Source organism: Sebastes umbrosus, chromosome 3, assembly GCF_015220745.1.
Source record: "Sebastes umbrosus isolate fSebUmb1 chromosome 3, fSebUmb1.pri, whole genome shotgun sequence".
Taxonomy (NCBI): Eukaryota; Metazoa; Chordata; class Actinopteri; order Perciformes; family Sebastidae; genus Sebastes; species Sebastes umbrosus.
In genome coordinates this window covers 13,217,227-13,237,506 of record NC_051271.1, presented here as the reverse complement: position 1 = coordinate 13,237,506, position 20,280 = coordinate 13,217,227, and the positions used below count along the sequence as shown (strand labels likewise).

General features: G+C 39.6%; 2 protein-coding genes across 2 annotated transcripts in view; one reads left to right on the top strand and one right to left on the bottom strand.

The window, feature by feature from the left end:
- Positions 1 to 1,660: 1,660 nt before the first annotated feature.
- Positions 1,661 to 19,649, top strand: lonrf1l (LON peptidase N-terminal domain and ring finger 1, like). The gene is made up of 12 exons (XM_037764079.1): positions 1,661 to 2,432; positions 7,585 to 7,703; positions 9,484 to 9,606; positions 12,117 to 12,308; positions 12,427 to 12,640; positions 12,910 to 13,015; positions 13,816 to 13,930; positions 14,046 to 14,167; positions 14,264 to 14,422; positions 14,589 to 14,751; positions 15,247 to 15,399; positions 17,855 to 19,649. Exons 1-12 carry the CDS (start codon positions 1,817 to 1,819, stop codon positions 18,011 to 18,013), a joined length of 2,241 nt encoding a protein of 746 aa, XP_037620007.1. The 5' UTR covers positions 1,661 to 1,816; the 3' UTR covers positions 18,014 to 19,649.
- cabp4 (calcium binding protein 4) overlaps positions 5,836 to 20,280 on the bottom strand; it is a 44,925-nt gene continuing 30,480 nt past the window's right edge. Inside the window, exon 10 of the mRNA XM_037764084.1 lies at positions 5,836 to 5,847. The gene's annotated coding sequence lies outside the window, so the exon portion shown is untranslated. The remainder of the gene's footprint in view (positions 5,848 to 20,280) is intronic.

Here is a 20,280-nt window from a genome sequence, read left to right as displayed (position 1 = left end):
AAAACAAATGAAGAATCCATGAAGGCTAAAGGCCATTTAATTTGATTTCGTGCTCTCTAGACTGTCACAACAGCGCTGTTTTGATGTCGTTGTAGTTAAAGTAACACTTTTCATGCTTTTTTTTTCATTGGTAATTATCACAAATTTCTCAACAGAGGTGACCCTGTTTGAAGGCTGTTATAGTACTAGTGTCGTTCACATATAAAAACACTAAATTTGTTTTATTTGTTTGTTTATTTAAGGACTAATTAAAATTAAAATTTAGATCAAATAAATAATATTTTTCATAAAGGGAAATTTCATCAAAGTATTTACATCCTTGACCTGTTGGTGGATCATTTAAAAGGTCTGCAGCAGCATCAAGACACCGTTATATTCTTGTACGGTCATTTGCTTTTTGCAATTTCCATTTCCTATTTGACATGATACTAACTTTAGCTTCTGTGTTGTGTAAAGCAGCACAATGGTTATGGGGTCAGCATGACTCCAGGAGATGACAGGTGTTAATGGGAGGTGGCAGACAGTGCAACATGTCGTGAAAGCGGATCTGCAGGAAGCGTCTCTTGTGGTTAAACTGGGTTTGGAAGTGAGGATATGATCATGGACTTCTGTTAGAAACGGCAGATAATAAATGCTAAAGTTGAAGGACCAATCTGTAATTTTTTTTACCTTTACATTATGTACATCCACACATTTCATTGAAGAGTTGGACTTATAAATAGAATAGAATAAAATTGTATTACAGTACACTACAGTAAACAAAGAAAAAATGTATCGAAAGGTAAAAGATGAAAAGTGCCCATGGCCTGGGGGCTTTGAGTGTAATGGTTTAGGAACAAATTAAAGAATTTAAAATTAGACAATATGCAAGGCTCTGTTATTTTACTAACCTTTATCAAGTATGCAATTTATTTTTTTTCCCACTTTGTTTATTAGTTTTCACATTTTAAAAAACACAAAAGTACAGGAAAAATGTTGTCATTGTTTTTCATTGTTGTTATTCATTGTTAAGGAAACAAACAGACAAACAAAATCAAGTACAATAATATATATATTACTATCATTATTGTTAGTATTATTATTATTATTACTATTATTATTATAATAATATATATATATATATATGTGTGTATATATATATACATATATATATGTATATATTGTTAAGATAATTAAGATAATCCCCATATTAATATAATTTAATATAAATATCACTTTGTTTATTTGTGCAAACATTTGCTAACACAAACAGGAGATGCACAGTAAAGAAAAACATGTGTGAAACAGGTGTATAAGTTAGACACAGCAAAGGTAAGATAAAATGAATTATATTGAAAATTGTTACACAATCCTTATTACACAACCAGATATGAGAGGGGTATTCTGGGTAAGCTTTCTGACAGCTTTCAAAAACGTGTTGATGAATAGGCCCAACAAGGTCGTTTATTGTATGTTTTTGATATATATTATATTGTTTTATATATGCCTGTTGCAGGTTATAAAGCAGAGAGGACTCTGTGTCCAACAGGAGGAACACAGTGTAACCAGCACCTGGCCTCAGTCAATCAACTTCAATTCACTGCGTCCTTTTCTGGAGTTATGAAACTTTGTAACACAGGTTTTGTAACCGAGCCGCTCTGACCAATCAGGACGCGAGTTAGCTGAACACGTGACCCGGTGTGTGTTTTTATGTAACGGACGTGGTGGAGAAAGTCTGTCCACTATCCACTACACACTGTGAGGCAGCTATAGACATGATTACACACGTTAACAGGACATCTGCATAACACTTTATTATATTTTTAAAAGCTATATAATGTCGCTTCAACCGGACGCAGCGGAGGAGAGAAGCAGCGCCTTCTTCATCGCTGCAGAAGAAGAAGAAGAGGAGGAGGAGGACCACCATCATCAACTTATACTACAAAAAGCCAACGCGTTAGCCTCGGAAGACTGCCTAAAAGAAGCCATTGGGTTGTTCTCTGTGGCTATGCGGTACCGCACTGTGAGACCAGAACAATTAAGCACCTTTGTGGACTGTATCCTGCGAAACTTTAAGAGGAAAACGGACTCAGAGTCGGTTTCAGGCCGGAGTCGTCGCCGGGACGTCGCTGCTGCTTCTGCTGCCGTTGCTGTTGACGACGACGTGTTCGACTGTCCGAACTGTCGCAGCTTCTTAGGCGAACCCGTCACCGCAGCCTGCGGACATTCATACTGTAAAAGGTGTTTACAACGACGGCTGCTCTCCAAGTGTAAGCTGTGCGGTGAAGAGGTGAGCGGAGAGGAGAAAGTGAACGTAACGCTGTGCGGACTGTTAGACAAATGGTTCCCGGAGGAGCTGAAGAAGTCTAAAATGCTGTGCGAAGTGGACGAGCTGTGTAGGAGAGGATGCTACCACGAAGCGGTGTCGCTGGCGACAGATGTGATTCAGTGTGGTGAGTAACATGATTAGAAATAGCAGGCTTTGTTTGGAGATATAGTGGACCCTGAGGGGTTTATTATTGGTAGTTCTACTGACCAACATTTAAAAAAAAGCCCATGCACCGTTACTTAATGTGTTGTAATGGTCTGGTTTAGTGATGTGTCTGTCACGAACGAGTCGGTTCTTTGAGCCGGCTCTTTTAATCAGAATCGGAATCACAATCAGAATCGTGTTTATTGCCAGGTGTAAGGGGTATACACTAGGAATTTGCTTTGGTTTTGTTGGTGCAAGTAAGCAGTATAATAACAAAAGAATAGGTTAAAACGTTAGAATAAAATAAGAATACAAAAATTTAAATTCTACCAATATGCAATATACAAAATAAGCTATAAACAAAAAGTGTGACGATTTAAGTGAACGATAAGAGCCGGCTCCCGTCCGAGAGCCGTTTTTTTTCTTCTTTTTAATTAATTAATTCAACGCAGAATGATAAGATGATCTTCTCCGCGCCACGGGCACTCAATGCACTGACTGTGACTGAATGTTGTGTTAATGACGTCAGTGCGACCAATCAGGTGATGATAGACAAGGATCATACCATCAAGCAGGGAGGGGCAGGGGTGCATGGCGCGCTGACGGTCTACAGGTACAGAGCAGGAGGGAGAGGAGGAGAGAAATGGTATGTGTCCACAGGCTCCGTGCTTTCTACGGTCCCCATTCATTGTCTATGTAAGCAGCCATGAAATGCATTCTAGTAGCGTGGCGTCGCAATTCGAGAGACGGAGCGTGGTTTGCCCGCTCCTCATTTGCATAAAGTTGAGGGCTAGTCTACTCCATGCAAATCACGGGGCGTCCGAGGCGACTCGAAACTCCCGAGAATCTTATAAAATAAACGTTGTTGATACAAAATAAAGACAGATTCCCCAACTGCATGGCTTATTTCTCGCCTCAAATGTTTTCAGAAACACATTTTACACACTATTTTCGTGAAATAAGAGAAGAAAGCTTCCAAACGAGCCTCCATACTGTTTCCAGTTTGAAAGCTGGGAGCAACAGCAGCCAATGGAAGGAAAGCGTTCGTCCAATAAGGTGGGGACAGCCCCTGTGGACACGTACCTTAACTTTGACTGAATGTTGTGTTAATGGCGTCCATGCGACCAATCACGTGATGACGGACGAGGATCATACCATCAAGCAGGGAGGGGCTGGGGTGCGTGGCGCGCTGACGGTCTACAGGTACAGAGCAGGAGGGAGAGGAGGAGAGAAAGAGAGGAGCGCGGTGCGCAAATAACAGACAAGATGAGTGACAGTCGAAAATGAAGCAGCATGTAAAATTACTGGTATTCTGGAAATTAGAAGGTTTAGTATAATTATATTGAATAATTTAAGTGATATATGTGCACGCGTACTAATCATAGGTCAAAACAGCTAAAGCTAAATTTGGCTGAATTATAAAAGGCAGAAGTGGTAAAATGAAGAGCCGTTTGGGAGCTGAAAGAGCCGGCTCTTCTTGGTGAGCTGAGCCAAATGATCTGGCTCATTAAAAAGAGCCGGAATTCCCATCACTAGTCTGGTCGCAGCCAGTCAGTCTCCTCCTCCATGAGCTGTCGTGTAAATCTGGTAGGTTGGTCCAGTGTACGAAATTTCCCCATCTGCGCATGCGCAAACGTTGCAAGTTGTATAAGGCAGGTCGTGACACATAGTGGGGCAGCATGCTTTTGTAACTTGCCAAGGACGGCATTTTGTATTTTATAACTGTTATGGCTGTTGCAGTTTCATAAATGTTTTAAATGAGATTGAATGCGTCACTTGTGGGTCAGTTTATGAGGCCTGGTGGGTGAGGCTGGTGGTTCAGTGTCAGCCAGGCAGTGGTGATGTTATGCAATGAGAGAAACTAGGCTACCTCTGGGGCAGATGACATAAAAGTTAACAAATCAGTGATGAAGCTGTTTTTTTTTAGGATAGAAATCCCAGTAATAGCAACAATGGTAACAACAATGGTCTAACAGTGCCCTTGAGCAAGGCACTAAACGCCCCAGCTGTTCCAGCGGAGGTGACCTGTAGTTTGAAGCTGGCTGCAGCAATTCCTCGATGAAAAGAGGGTGGCTTTTTGTGGTTATCATGGCCCTGCCTTCCAGGGAGATCTCAAGGAACTAGTAATTGAAAACACAAACCATAATGGTGTGATGCATTGTGGGTATGGCTACTGCCTTGCAAGAGAAATACATATTATGTCAGAAACAGATTTGGTACATCTCAATACATAGTATGTCAAATGCGCTATGCCTCCAGGATGTCCGACTACATCTGTTGGCATTTTGCAGTATGCAAGCCAGCATGCTTTTCTGGCTATTCTGACCCACAATCCTCTGCGCAGCGGATACATGAGCAAGAGGGTCAAATTTCAAGGTGTGATATTATGACAAAGTAGTATTGGTGCCTTCAAGTGAAACTCGTGAGCTCGTGTTTACAACATGGGAAGTCGTGTACACGATGTGCTTGGCGTTCAAGTGGTTATGTCATGAGAACACCGCTGCTAAGCAACGGCAATATTAACTTAACTGACAGCGTCTAGAAGCCACAGAGGTTAATAATTTAACAAGCTAGCAAGTGGGTAACATAATGCAGGAAATGCAAAGGCATAATGACAGGAAAAAGATTATGCAGTTGGGATTATCAACATTTTCCTCAGACCTATTATAAAATTACTAAGAATTACAATATATGACTAAAATTACAATATATTATTCATTTCTGACAATGTCAACAAACACGTTACAACTGGTGAACTTGGAGCTTTCAGAAACTTTACACATGAGGTCTTGAATACCACAAGAGGGGCGCCCATTTGAAGGCACCATTTGTCCCAATTGTATGCATACTGTACGCACAGTACGTACTTTGTAAGAGCAGCTGCAGTACGTACTTAAGAAAAAGATTTGGAACGGAGCTGTAGTCTTTTTTGAACTTAAACCACTGGATTACAAATTCCATCTAACCATGCAAGAAAGAGCAATGGTGTTTTCCTTATATATAGTCATGTTATGCTATTGTAGTTAGGGGGTTATAAGCTTTAAACGGCATTTTCATTCATCATTATCATAATGTGGTGATTGGGAGTCCCTATGTGCAACACAGTGTATATTCACGTCTTATCTCCCACACCCTGAAAAAAAGAGGTCTGGTAGTCTGACAGTATGTCTGTAAAATAGTTCTGGACTTTCCCCTGGTTTACTGGAGCTTATGGAAACGCGCATGGAATCTGGGTCAAGTTATATAACACATATGTAACACGCATATGTAACACACATATGTAACACACATATGTAACCTTGGATATTGAGTGAAAGACATAACCTAAAGTGAGACCAATGGAATGCCATACCACAGTTAAGAGATGAACTTGAATTACTCCCCTCCACATTTACCTTGTGTGCTTTTTATTTTTTTATTACTCATAATATTTGCTTAAGGAGGACAGATTGTGACTGTGTGAAGGCTGTAAAAACATTACGTTCCTTTGCAAATTTTGGTTACACAATCCTGCATTGTTACACAATCCTGCATTGTGTAACCCAGACTTCCAAAAAGCCCTGGTAGCTGAATGGCTTAAGTGCATGCCACATATCCGCGATATCTATGCTGATGTGTCCACTGGTTCTGCCCTGGGACCTTTGATGCGTGTCATACTCCCCCCCCCTCCTCTCTCCACTTATTTCCTGTCTGCCTTTTCTGTCCACTAAAGGTGAAAAGTAATTGAAAGAAAAAAAGCAGTAATACATGCTATTTAAAGGTCAAATGAGGGTAACTGGTGTGGCACTTTCTGTCACTTGACATTGGGTGAAGGATGCCCACTGTGGCAGTAATAATTAGAGTCGTACCACCTGCTTCTGACAGCGCTGGTCCTCAATGCTGCAGGCAACCTGAGAAGCAGGACAGAAACGGGCCGTACTCATAGAGCTTCCTTGTGCAAATAGTTGCTCCTAGTGACGAAATTTGAAGAATATTCCCAGAATTATGAAGTCCTGCTAAAGATGAAAGTTATTCACAAAGCATCTTAAGAGAGCTCCTAGGGTGAAAAACTGTTAGGAATAAGAAGGAGGACTTTCTAAAAGGCTTAAGAGTTTCGTAAGCTGAGCAGAAAAGTGGCATAAAGAGGTAGGAGAAATATATTCTCCAAATGCTGACTGACAGTGAGTTAAAGAAATAGATATATATATAATAGAATATATGTAAGCAAATAACAACTATCAGTATGTGAATAGGCTACTGCACAAGCCTGTGATTTGTAGGCTCCTTTTAAAGTATGGCTGTCAATTTATTCAACACAGAGATGTTCATTACATAAAATAGTATTCATAATTGTCTTAATAGAAATAACATTTTTGCATATACTGCTATTTCCTCTTTTAAAAAGTCATAAAATGTCCTTTAATTAAAGGTTTTCTTTTTTGTTTTATGCTTTTATTCATTTATTTATTCTTAAAAATTGTATTCATTGTCTTTTATTTATGTTTCTATTTCTTGACTGCATTGATTTTATGTCTGTGAAGCACTTAAACCACGTAAACCTCAGGGCTGCCCCCTCTTAGTCGATTAGTCGACTTATCGGTCGTTTTGGTCTTAGTCGACTAAGAATTCTTTAGTCGATTAGTCATTTTTTTTTATGCTTTTTCATGCTGAATGACTTATTTCCAAGAAACGTATGAGCACATCTCTGCTAAATACAAGATTTAGAGTGGTGCTTTTGTGAGATTCTTTGAGGAGTAACCTCAGTTTTACAGCTCTGTCGATTAAGTCAACTAATCGATTAGTCGACAAAATCGGATGAGTGTTGATCGACTAAGAATTTCTTTGGTGGATGTGAGGAAAGCCCTAGTAATAGAGACATATTACCACCTGACAACCTGAGAAACAGGACAGAAACGTCACAATATTCAGGTGTGCTTGCTACCCATGCGAGTTGAAAAGGATGTAGGTTTGCTCATTAAATTATAGACAATTTGATGAGTCAGTATAATTTTACTTGTGTATTAAGTAACCCATGATTGAATGATATGTTTAAACTAATGCTGTGCTTTCCAATATTTTAAGTTAAATACTCAAATAAAAACCTTTTCTTGTAGCAAAATTTAAAAAAAATGTCTTCCTTATGTCTCCTGCAGATCCAGAGATGACAGAGGTGGCGCGACTGTCTCGGGCAGAGGCGTACATGGCTCTCAAACTGTACCGTCTGGCTCTGGAGGACACAGAGTTCAGTCCCTTGTCCAGCTGCTCTGCTGAAGTAGGTCACTCACTGATACTGCACTCATTTGTTATCCCATGCTACAGAAATGTTATTTTAAATCTCCTCTATTAGACATATCGTTGTGCCTTTTATGATGAGAGGATAATCAGCGTGAGATATGACATCATATTAAACAGCAGGTATTTTGTTGGTGCTGTAAGGATGTTGGCATCACCAGGTTGTGTGTACGTATGCTCTCACACCATGATCTCATCTCATCTTATCTCTCTCTTTTCACATAGGGCAGGTCTAGATCGTACTCTTTAATTTACTTACTAGAGTCTGGCATGTGTTCAATCTGCCAGTCAGTCTCTTCTGATATGTCGGTCAGCAGGTCATTACTAAGAAAAGGGTTATTTTAAGGTTGCCACCCACAAAGCCACAGATCGGGGGCACCCGTGTCAGTCACGTTATTGGATTATAGTTACAAGTTAATTGTAAGCCACTTTACAGACGTCAGATTTTAAAGGGGAACACCACCTGAATTAAGAATTCCAATATGTTGTTTCCATGGCCGACGAAAGTTTAATCAATATTTGTGAACATGAGCTACTCTCTCTCAAAGCCAGGAACCAGAGAAGGAAGTCTTAGAGTGGGAGACTGATTTTATGGACCCACAGGATGTTTGTTTTATTTTTTATACCTAAATGAGCTTTATTCTATTGTAATGTTGTCAGTTGTGAAACAGAAAATGTTCCCATATTCTCAAAAGATTCCCCTGGGTGCTCTCAGTGTCAACTATAACTCCCAAGTTGATCGTCTGTGGAGCAGCTCCACACTTAATACCAGATGACATCACAAATCTGAGGTTTAGCACTCCAGTTTTTGGATTAGGAGTTGTTCATGTTCACTAATATTTTTTGGACTGTCTTACATTATTGGAATAACATGTATGAAATTTGAAAATGGGCGTAGTTCCCCTTTAAAAGTTCATTTTGGATGCATGTCTTTGAAGTTGAATTTATTGAATCATAGTCTAATTTCTTAGTGGTGACCTTGTTTGTTTGTTTGTTTGTTTGTTTGTTTGTTTGTTTTCAAGGCATATTTTTAACAACCTCCTGCTATTTTTAGTATTGTATAAAAGGCCTTCTCATAGGCTAAAGAAGTTACAAAAGTGTATCATGAGGTTTTCTAGACCACAACTGAGAATGCAACGATTAAGGTCAAAGCCGTTTATTTAATCAGTAACAGGAGACCAAATGTCTGGGTGGAAGTTAAGGAATTTCTCTTATCTGTAGTGCAAAGTACGTTATGTAAAAGAACTTGCGTATTTCATATTGATTTATTTAATTTAGACAAAACTGCCACTCTTGTTTGTATATAAGAATAATGTGTTCTGTCTGGCTGTTTTTAAAACAGTTCAGCCTGATTTTGAATTTTGTGTTCTTAAAATGCAGGTAAAGCATGAACACCTTCTAGCAAGAGCAAAGTTGTTAGAGGTTTAAAGATGGACTGGCGTTAGGGATGTCACGGTGAGGACATTTTCCCACCGGTTAATAAATTTGTGACAACACCGGTGTTACCGATTACACTGGAAATTTTACAAGAAAAGATGACGGTCAATATCTGTAGAGCGCTTACTTTGATCTTTACCGTCGGATGGCTGTGTGTCTGGCCTCTCCGGCCACCGTGTAACACTGGTAACACCGACTACCGCGGCAAGCCTATCTGGTATTTGTGTACACCGCAGTTAAAGGGACTAAGCATGAGAGTGAATACACAGTGTAAACATAAATGCTGCTACAGAAGTATAATTTCTCTCTTTCCGTCCTTTCAGGCTTTGTTTAGGAAAGCTGTGGTGTTACATGAGATGGGCCAAGTGGACGAGTCTCTGCAAGTCTTCCTCCAATGCCTGGCTGTAGACGAGGACTTCCCCTGTGCTAAAAGACAAGTGGAAAAGGTGAGAGAATTTAAGAGTTATGATTAGTCTGCTGACAATGTGGGAAGAGAAAAAGACAAAATATTAGACATCCTAAAGTGTCAGTCAGTTGAGTCACACTGTAAGTAGGCAGGGGGGAGCCAGCCTCAATACACTGTAAGCTAAAGATTTAAGTAAAACTTGTACCATTGCTTTAAGGAACCTCGGTATATGAGTGTCGTAACTGTTTGATTGGATAGCCGGGAACGTAAAGCTCAACCATGATTATCTTTACTGCACAAAGCCATTTGTTCTGTTTTTATAGCTAGCATCTGCTGTTATACTACATTGACTTAATGGAACATATCGTCATGGCATGGATCTTAAAATCCCGCTCGAGCTTTACGACTAAATAAACAGTTTAACCGAAAACAATGTAGAGATGCTGTGTTTTTATAGGCATCCTGATGACGGTACCCCTTATATTGCTGTGTTTTGTCCTCTATGCATAGAAAATGTGTCTGGAATGTGCTGACAGAGATTATTTACAGAGGTCGGTCATATTATTCTGCTGATCCGTATTGATTTCAATCAGTCAGAGCATTTATCACTTTTAACAGTTTATAGACAAAATCTAAATGTTTACTTCCACTTCCTCAGCCACAAAGTTTGTCCATTCTTTCTGATAAGATGAGATAAAACTGTATTTATCCAGAGGGAAATAGCTGTGCAGCAGTTCCAAAGGCATAATGACAGAGGAAAAAGATGAGGCCGTTATGTATCAATGAGGAATATCAACATTTTACTCAGACATATTATAAAATTACGAAGAAAAACTCTATAGTACTAAGATTACAGTGTATTTATTATGCACCGAAAAGTGAACTTCCATGGCCTCCGCTATTTCTGATAACGTCAACAAACACGTCACAACTCAAGTAGGGTTGTAAGAAAATACACGACTATCGCAATATTATTTTGTGCGATACTGTATCGACTCTCCAAATCACATTGTCAATCTTTAATTAATCTGTTAAATATCCAACGACCCACCATCGCACCCGTCTGCTATTCGATCTTTCGGAGGTTGTACCGAGTTACCGAAGTTACGCAAATTTTTGGCAAGGAAAAACTTGCATGGCCATTTTCAGAAGGGTCCCTTGACCTCTGACGTCATATATCTGAATGACAATGGTCTCTATGGATACACATGAGCCTCCCCATTACAGACATGACCACTTTATGATAATCCCATGCAGTTTGTACCACATGAGGAGAGCGTTCACATGGACTCTTCTCGTGAACACGGTAAACACGGCCCTATTTGAAGGCACCATAAGTCTCAGTCGGTCATGGAATTGCGTAAGTTGTTAGTGGGTCGGGATCTTGTGACTCCGTCTGTAATGACATTAGTGCCACTTAATAGACTGACCACAACATTGTGGTTACGTAAGTTCCACGCAGTCAACTCATGCATGCAGTACTACATACATTTTCAGAATAAAGTGAGTTTGTTGCCATTTTATGATGAAACTATTTTCAGTTGCTGTTATTGCTGCTCAAGTTTTGTGTAATCATCTCTGAATCATCATTGTATAGGGAAACATACATAATCACATTAGTCATCTCATACCAGTTTTCACTTGGTATAAAGTGTGTGAAATTGACTTGTTGATAAGGGATGCTGGTTATATTAACATCTTGTCTGAATTCCTTCTGATCCTGAAAGAGACACTGTTCAGGCTAGACATCACTCTACATCAGCGTGCATCAATAACATGTCAAATTAAGTTTGTGTAGCCTGTAATCACATTTAAATAGTCTCAAAGGTCTTCCCAAAACCCACATAATGAAAACAGCAAATTAATGCAATTGAAAATGACAGCCTGCATCCTTGTTGCCCTCACGAAGAGATGACAAGGCATCTAAATGATGCTGAGCATATGGTTACACATTAGTTGTAAAAAGATTAAGATGCTAAAACTAAAAACCCAACTTTATCACTCTTACACAAGTTAGCAGGAAAATAATTCAAATATAAAGGAAGGGGATACTTATGTTTAAAATGGCTGAACTGGGAGGAATGGTTAATAGTCTCTGCTACTGGGTCATATACACTGAGGTCAAACGGAGGTCATGCTGATATCTAATCTGAACATAGAAAAAGGCCACTCTCACTGTACATTATCATGACCAAGTTTGCTCTTGGTCTTTGTTATGAAATTGGATTCACAGTATTGTGTAATTATATCTTTTGTCAATAACCCCTTTGTGCATAGAGGACAAAACGTGTGTATTTCCGTCACCACACACTGCATGGGTCGAGCCTTGAAAAAACGTAAAAACTTGTTGTTTAAACACAATTTCAAGCACTTAAATATTTTTGCATTTCAAACACATTTCACACATATTTTCTTTTTATTTATTTAACCTTTATCAAACCAGGAAATCCCTTGAGCTTTAATCTCTTTTACGAGGGAAACCTGAGCCAACATAATTTCTGCCTGTCAGTGCGAAGACTTGGCTGACAAACTGAGTGCTTTTTTTTACAGATCCTGTGTGACTTGCTCTCCCCCGCTGATGAGAATGTCAAGGTCGGCCTGAGGGAAACAACACAGAGCACGTCACCTCACTTGCGAAGTAAAACCCTCGTGGCCGATGCCCAAGCTCAACCACAGAGCCCGGTCCAAAGACAACACCAGGTCCGCGCCGCCTCGGCACACCACCATCTGGACAGCCAGGAGGTACTAGCAGACTGAGTCATGATATCATATTGTTCATCAATGAATTGCCTCAATGCTTGTGTCGCCACGTGTTTATGAGGATCTATAATCATCTTCTTACTTGTTTGGCATTATTCAGAAACGCTTGGAAAGCCTGGAGCGGCCCGGTCTGAGCAGAGCTCATTCGCTACGGATGCATGGCTCTAATTGTGGCGAGGAAGGGCTGAAGAGAGTTTGCTCTGCTCCTCAGCTAGGAGACGAGGACAAGGGTGGCGTGCTGAAGAGGAAGTTGTCAGTGTCAGACACAGAACACTGCTTTGTGAACAGTGGAAGTAACAAGCTTAAAAGACAAGGTCAGTGGCCAATCCCACCATTGTATTGCTTTCTGTTCTTCCTTATGTATTATATTTTAATTTCCAAGTCAAATCTCTTCTGTTTCTATCTTACATAAGAACTTATAGAACATATCTACAATGGTGCCTAAAAATAAGCTTATTTGGAAACTTAAATACAGACTTTTTGAAGGAATGATGTACGATGGGTTGAGTATACATTTTAAGCACCATAATTATGTCAGAAAGAATTGATTTTGAAATGCCGTCTTCTCTCTGGTTGACTTTAGGTGTGGGGAAAGGCTCCAAACAAAAGGCTGCCAAAGTTAAAATCTGCAGAATTGTTCCTAAAGACCTGATGGACCCCAATGACCTGGAGTGCTCTCTCTGCATGAGGTACGGTCGCACACTAAATGTACACATTTAAAATGCAGTTTGTACTAGGGATGTCACGATACCAGAAACGTAATAGTCGATACCAATACCAGTGAAATTCCATGATTCTCAATACCACAGTAAAAAACAAAAGTAAAACGATAAATCCCATGTACTTCAACATTCACTCCTTTATCACTGTTGGCATACTGTTTTTTGTTTGGAAGTTAAACTGGTCATAATTTCCTCTCTATTATCTATTTCATATTGCTGTAAAAATATCTCCTTCAAACAACTGTATTTATTCAAGTTTCTCCCCAAAAACTACATTTTACAAGATTACATTTGAACACATCATGATAATGTTAGAATTCACCTTTGCCCAATTGTCATTTTTACTGAATAGAGCCTGAATGTATCATGATATAAATGAATAGCGCCTCCCGTTAATGTTAGTGGTGCAGATCTGTGCTGCTTCAAGGCTGCTAACAGCTAACATTACCAGCTCTGGTCCTGCCGATCTCAACACAGATTTGTTGTTCACAATGTAGCATTATCATGGAAAAAATAGGGTGGGTCAATAGTGAGTTTACTGCGTCCTTAACATATTTTCTATCTATCTCGACGACGGGAGGCTCTTAGTTTCGAGCCCTGCTGGTACATATGGTACTGTAGAAAAACGAGTACCGTCACGTTTTCAGAATTTTGCCATCGACTTGGTCCCGAAGTATTGGTTCTCGTGCCATCCCATGTTTGTACACTTGTAAATGACTTAGGTTTCAGAATCAACACTGATTGTTGCATCTCTGTGATGAATACAGGTTGTTCCATGAGCCTGTGACGACACCATGTGGCCACACCTTCTGCAAAAATTGTTTGGAACGCTGCTTGGACCATACGCCCCAGTGTCCCCTCTGTAAAGAGAGCCTGAAAGAGGTGAGAGACTAGTCTTTAAATGTATTGAATCTGGATATTTATCTTATTGTGTTAAGTGAAATATGTGTTCCTTGCTTCCTGTTTTGATCATTAACTCATATCCTGCTGTCTCCAGTATCTAGCATGTCGGAAGTACATGGTGACGACTGTCTTGGAAATGCTGATCAAACAGTATTTGAGTCAGGAGTATGCAGAGAGGACTAAAACTCATCTGGAGGAGACCAGAGAGCTTTCTGAGTAAGTATTACTGTCTCAGGCCTTGTTGATTTCAATGTTCATCATCAGATGTTTCAAAGGGTCTAAAATGTTCTCTACTTCTCTTCCTCTGTGCAGCCTGACGAAGAATGTGCCTATCTTTGTGTGTACCATGGCCTACCCCACCGTGCCTTGCCCCCTACATGTCTTCGAGCCACGTTACCGCCTCATGATTCGCCGCTGCATGGACGCGGGCACGCAGCAGTTTGGGATGTGTATTAATGACCCCCAGAAAGGGTAAGCATGCAAGCACATGGTTTTGTATGAACTACAATATTAGAGGACCTTTAAAACCAGACATCTAGATAAGAGATTCCCTTTAGGACATCAGAGGAACAACTGCAAACTGCCAAAACTCAATTGTCTAAATAAACCAAAAACTAAATTGTGTTCTTCCCTGCAGGTTTGTAGATTACGGCTGCATCCTGACCATCAGGAGTGTCCATTTCCTCCCTGATGGACGGTCAGTAGTGGACACCATTGGAGGAAAACGCTTCCGGGTCCTGTCCAGAGGAAAGAAGGATGGTTACAGCACTGCTGACATTGAGCACTTGGGCGACAACAGGGTAAGAAGAACCACAATAATTATCATTTGAATGATATTATCGACAGTATGTTGTGCTTTTATTATCATACAATCTGTGTTTTCAACTATAAAACCACCTTTCAAGTCTATAGGAGTTGATTTTTGAGCGGGGTGTCACTTAAAGTGGATTTGTTTTTGACATTGAGTTATTGACATTGCCAATTCCTTTTAAATGAAAGTATTTTCAAAAAAACTCTTCAAAGCCTTAAAGAGTGAACTCCCAAACTTTTCTCTGCTTTTCTTAAACTCTTGGAGGTCTTGTCGTGCAAATCACCATCACGAAGTGTTTAATTTTTCACGTAGTACAAACGTAATGAAATATTCAGTGCGCAACATGTCTCTAGTCATAACAAATTTACTCTACTAACAGAAGGTAAACCCAGGTGATGGGGGCATACACTGAGGAAAAGGAAGATGGCTCACTGCTGTGTCTAAACAAACAAATAACCAGGCGAATTCATTCTTTTCTTGTCAGGTGGAGGATAGTGAGGAGCTGGAGAAACTACAAGATCTGCATGACGCAGTGTACGAGCAAGCCCGCGTCTGGTTCCAGGACCTCAAGATCCACTTCCACAACCAGATCCTGCAGCACTTTGGACCAATGCCAGAACGAGAAGCTGACATCCAGGTAAACACCCAGCACAGTGTCCCTCTACTTCCATCTGTACATATGTACCTATTCCTTTGCCTAGTTTATGAAAGGACTATATTGTGAACTGATTCCTAAAGGAGTATAATCTTCCATCTACACATCAAATATCGTTGTAGAGTCATTTCTGCCCTAGACTGTAGACACCGGAGTCAGAGCCAGATTATCAGGCTAAAGGTATTAGCCAACAATATTCCCACTGATCTTTGAGGTTGTTTAACGGAACAGTGTGTAACATTTAGGGGAATCTATTGGCAGAAATGGAATATAATGATATTAATAAATATGTTTTCTTTAGTGTATAATCACCTGAAAATAAGAATCGTGTTTTCGTTGCCTTAGAATGAGCCCTTCATATCTACATAGGGAGCGGGTCCTCTTCAGGGAGTCCACCATGTTGCTCCGACATGTTTCTACAGTAGCCCAGAACGGACAAACCAAACTCTGGCTTCAAGTTTATACGTTACCCGAAGGCCACTGTAGTTAGACAAACAAAAGAAATATATTTTTGATTTCTTTTATCAAGGATTTACTTCAAATACAGTGGTCTCCTTGCATTTACTGTCTTATTTTATCACACAAACGTAGCTGATATTTTGGAGGGTTGAAATGTAGGCTGCCATTGGCTTTATTAAAATGAGTAATTAGAACTAGTAAACTGGAAAATTATAAATTGTGCATAATTAAACTTCTCCTGAGGTGTTGGCTTTCCAGAATAGGAACTAATAGGAATTATTTATGGTGTTAGTGACTTAGGAGTTTTTTATATAGTTTGTAATTTATGAAAATACTCAGCAGCAGTGAGTTGGCATCACGTCACAGCTCAGCAGACGGTGATGCAGAGTCCTTTAAGAACAAGAAGTCATTTGTTTAACTGCCTACCTCCAGTGCATGTGGTTGTCACAACTTATCAAGTAACCAGATGATCAAAGGAACACCAATCAATCATCATATTATCATTTATTATTATTCTCAGAACAAGTATCAGCTGAGCTCTAGCAGTCATTTTCTTCAAAACACTGCATGGGTTGTAAAGTTTTTATTACCTCATCTGACACTGCAGATTCTTAGTCTGAAACTGGATCAACTCATGACACACTTGCCTTTTGGGGAAACCCACATTACCATGGATTCACCTGCTTTAGAGGTCTTAATACTGGAACATAGTTGTTCTGTGTGCTCAGCCCTGGCTCGTAGCCTGCAGCGCTGAAAGGGATTACGGCGCCGCTCTTAGGACAACCACGAGGCGGAGTCCATTGACAATATAGGCTAAAGAGCTTTATGGGTGCTTCATACCTAATCCCACCGGCCCTGTTGCGTCAGAAGAGTGTCATGAAGAGAATCCGCGTGCACACACACTATAAGAGGAAAGCATCGACCATGATTTTTGGTGTTGATTAATTTCGGAACATGTTTGTTCAAGGGAACAAGAAAAGCAATTCTTTGACTAATGCCAAGTGTTAAAATGTAAAATGTAGCACAGACGTAGTAAGCACCATTCACTTCCACCTTAAGAAGTGTTAAGCACATTTTGTAACTGGCTCAGACTTTTTTCAGCCGTAATTCTGACGCAGGCATGCATTCCTCTGGCAGATAACCCTAAAAGGTAATTTATGTTTTAACTTGGGCTGTCAATCAATTAAAATATTTAATCACGATTAATCACATATTTGTTACCAGGTCAAACACCTAAAAGGAGATTTGTCAAGTATTTAATAATCAACATGGGAGTGTACAAATATGCTTACTTTATGCTAATGCATGTATATATTTATTATGGGAAATCAATTAACAACATAAAACAATGACAAATATTGTCCAGAAACCCAAATTTAGCATAAAAAGTATGCTCAAATCATAACATGGCAAGCCCAACAGGCAACAACAGCTGTCAGTGTATCAGTGTGCTGACTTGACTATGACTTGCCCCAAACTGCATGTGATTATCATAAAGTGGGCATGTCTGTAAAGGGGAGACTCGTGGGTACCCATAGAACCCATTTTCATTCACATATCTTGAGGTCAGAGGTCAAGGGACCCCTTTGAAAATGGCCATGACAGTTTTTCCTTGCCAAAATTTAGTGTAAGTATGGAGCGTTATTTAGCCTCCTTCATGACAAGCTAGTATGCCATGGTTGGTACCAATGGATTAGGTTTTCTAGATTCATATGATACCAGTACCGTCACTCTAGCTTTAAAACTGAGTCCTCTACAACCTCAAAATCGCTAGTTGCATTAATGCGACATTACTCTTCTATATGTTTACATAGCAAATAGTTGTTTGCTGCTATATTAATGCTCTGAATTTCAAATTTAGCACCTTTAAATCCATGTTTATAGTTTTTGTTTAATAAATTGTATTAACGAGAATGTAGCGGCACAAAACTCTCTGAATGACACATAAAGGTCTAACACTATTCCTCCTCTCTTGTAGGCCACTCCTAATGGTCCGGCGTGCTGCTGGTGGCTCCTGGCTGTTCTGCCTATCGACCCACGGTACCAGCTGTCTGTCCTCTCCATGACCAGCCTCAAAGAACGCCTGGTGAAGATCCAGCACATCCTCACGTATCTGCAGAGCATCCCCAACAACTAGAGCTTCCTCTTCTTCATCACCACAAACATCCTTTGGACTTTGAAATGACATTCAAGCAAACCCTGTACCAACATCTCGCCAACTTTTGTTTCCTCTGCCATCTGACCCTTCAGCTTTTCTTTTCTTTTTTCATAACGACAAGACCCCTCGTTTTACAGTTCTTCATATAAAGCAAAGTTGAAACCTCCTTGAACTGTGGATCAGTGAAACCAGAGATTTGGCCAGACCACCTCAGGGATACTTCCACTGACGCACATAATCTGTTTCTGAATGATTTGCAAAATATGACGGCAACTACTATCATCTGTTATGGTTCTGAGTGCTGTTCATTTGCATAAGAACGTCACTGAATGCCCTTGTCTGATGTTTTGTTGATGCTGTCGAAAGCAACAACAGAGAGAAGTAGCCTCTATCTAACAATCACCCCTGAGCATACCTTCCTTAAGGATAGTACTTAATAGAGCTGAGGTGAAGAGAGTATTATAGTATCATCTCTGGTGAGACCAGTGAAAAGGACGTTTTTTTTGTTTCGTCTGCTGGCTGTAAGATGTCTGTTAATATGGAGGAGGGGTGAGGCGATTCTGTGGAACTAAATCCTAAATGCTGAAAGTCCAAAAAAAGTGTGGTTTAGATGAACCATTGAGAAGAGATTTGAGCAAAACCAAGTGCAACTAAAAGCTGGCATACGTGTACCAAGCACTCATGAAAGTATTAATCTTTATCTTCCAAGCATCACATTTTCTTCTTACTCACTTCCTCCACATGCTTACCATGCAAAAACTTCCATCGCTGCATCTTAGTCGTGGCAAAGCACCCTCCTGTTGAAAGAATGAGGCGATCTGTGTTTCTTCCCATCGTTGACTTTCTTCCGAGTTGTCACGCAAAGATCAACGAGTTTATCCCTCCTAACATCAGGTCGGTGGCCCTGCAATCTCATCTATGCTTTTTGAAAAGCTTTTCTTCCTCTCACAGCTAACCTTAAGCCGTATGCACTATCTTCCAAAATGTTTGTTTGTTATGGACCTTTGGAGTGCGAGGATTGAGTGATTCAGTGGTTCTGTTCATGTATTATTTGTCTCTCCTCTAAACCAAAAGATGAAGCTACCCCTTACATTAATTTAAACTTAATTAATTTATAAGTAATAATATATTTATACACTCTGCCCATGTGTTTGTATGAGAAATTCTAAGGGGGTATTGCAATATTATGACAAATCAAAACAAGACATAAATGGCACGTATACATCTAATGGGTTAGCATCATTCGTCATTCAAAGCTGCTCTTTGTATACTTGTGAGAGTCGAGAGGACGGTACCTGCAGTGCTTCAGTCGGGACTGCGTTTGCCTTACACCATTTTGCATTGTGATTTGAATTACACGATGCGTTGGCTTGGTTACCATTCCTTTTTGCCATAGTGTGAAGTATGTTTTAATTGTATTATTTTTTTTCCCCTCTAAGTTAGTTTAAGCCACCATTTGTTCACAGTGTGTATAAAACATTCTTAAAGAAAATTCAAGTCAAGGCTGTTGTATGTAAATCATCTGTAAAAAGGCTTTTTGGACAGATCTTGCTTTTTGGTCAGATGTTTAAGTTATCAATTTTCAATAATAAATGCACTTCTTTTTTCAACTTCAGCCTCAGTGTCCACTGTTTGACCAGTTTGATAGAAGACGCTGAGCAATCTGTAGCAACATAATGGAGCTTTTACCTCACTTTAAAGCCCCCCAAACATTAGCTTCGAATCAAGTGTATTAAGTATTTTTCAATAAAATATAATATTCATGACTATATACAGTGTATATATATGAAGATATATATATATATATATATATATATATATATATCTTTATATATATATATACCACTGTCAGATTAAGCCCAATTAAAATGTTACTGAATTCTGATTGGTGCATTGTAGCATGTGACATGACCTTTTTCCAACAAAGCCCCGCCCACTTCAAATCTGTTAACAGAGCATAGAGAAGAAAATAAAACACAAACCTCTAATTAATGTGAAATAAAAAAAAATGTTTTGGCAGAGAATAGTGAGTTCATGTTTGACTCCATCACACAGAGTAAGAATTAGTTGATAAAAACATATTTTTTAGGGCCTTTAACCCATTTATGTACCTGATACATTTAGCTATAATACAGTCCTCCATGAACTTGAAGTTAAAATGTAATCAGCCGTGGTGGAATGTAACTAAGTACATTTACTCAAGTACCATACTGAAGAATAATTTTAACATACTTGTACTTTATTTG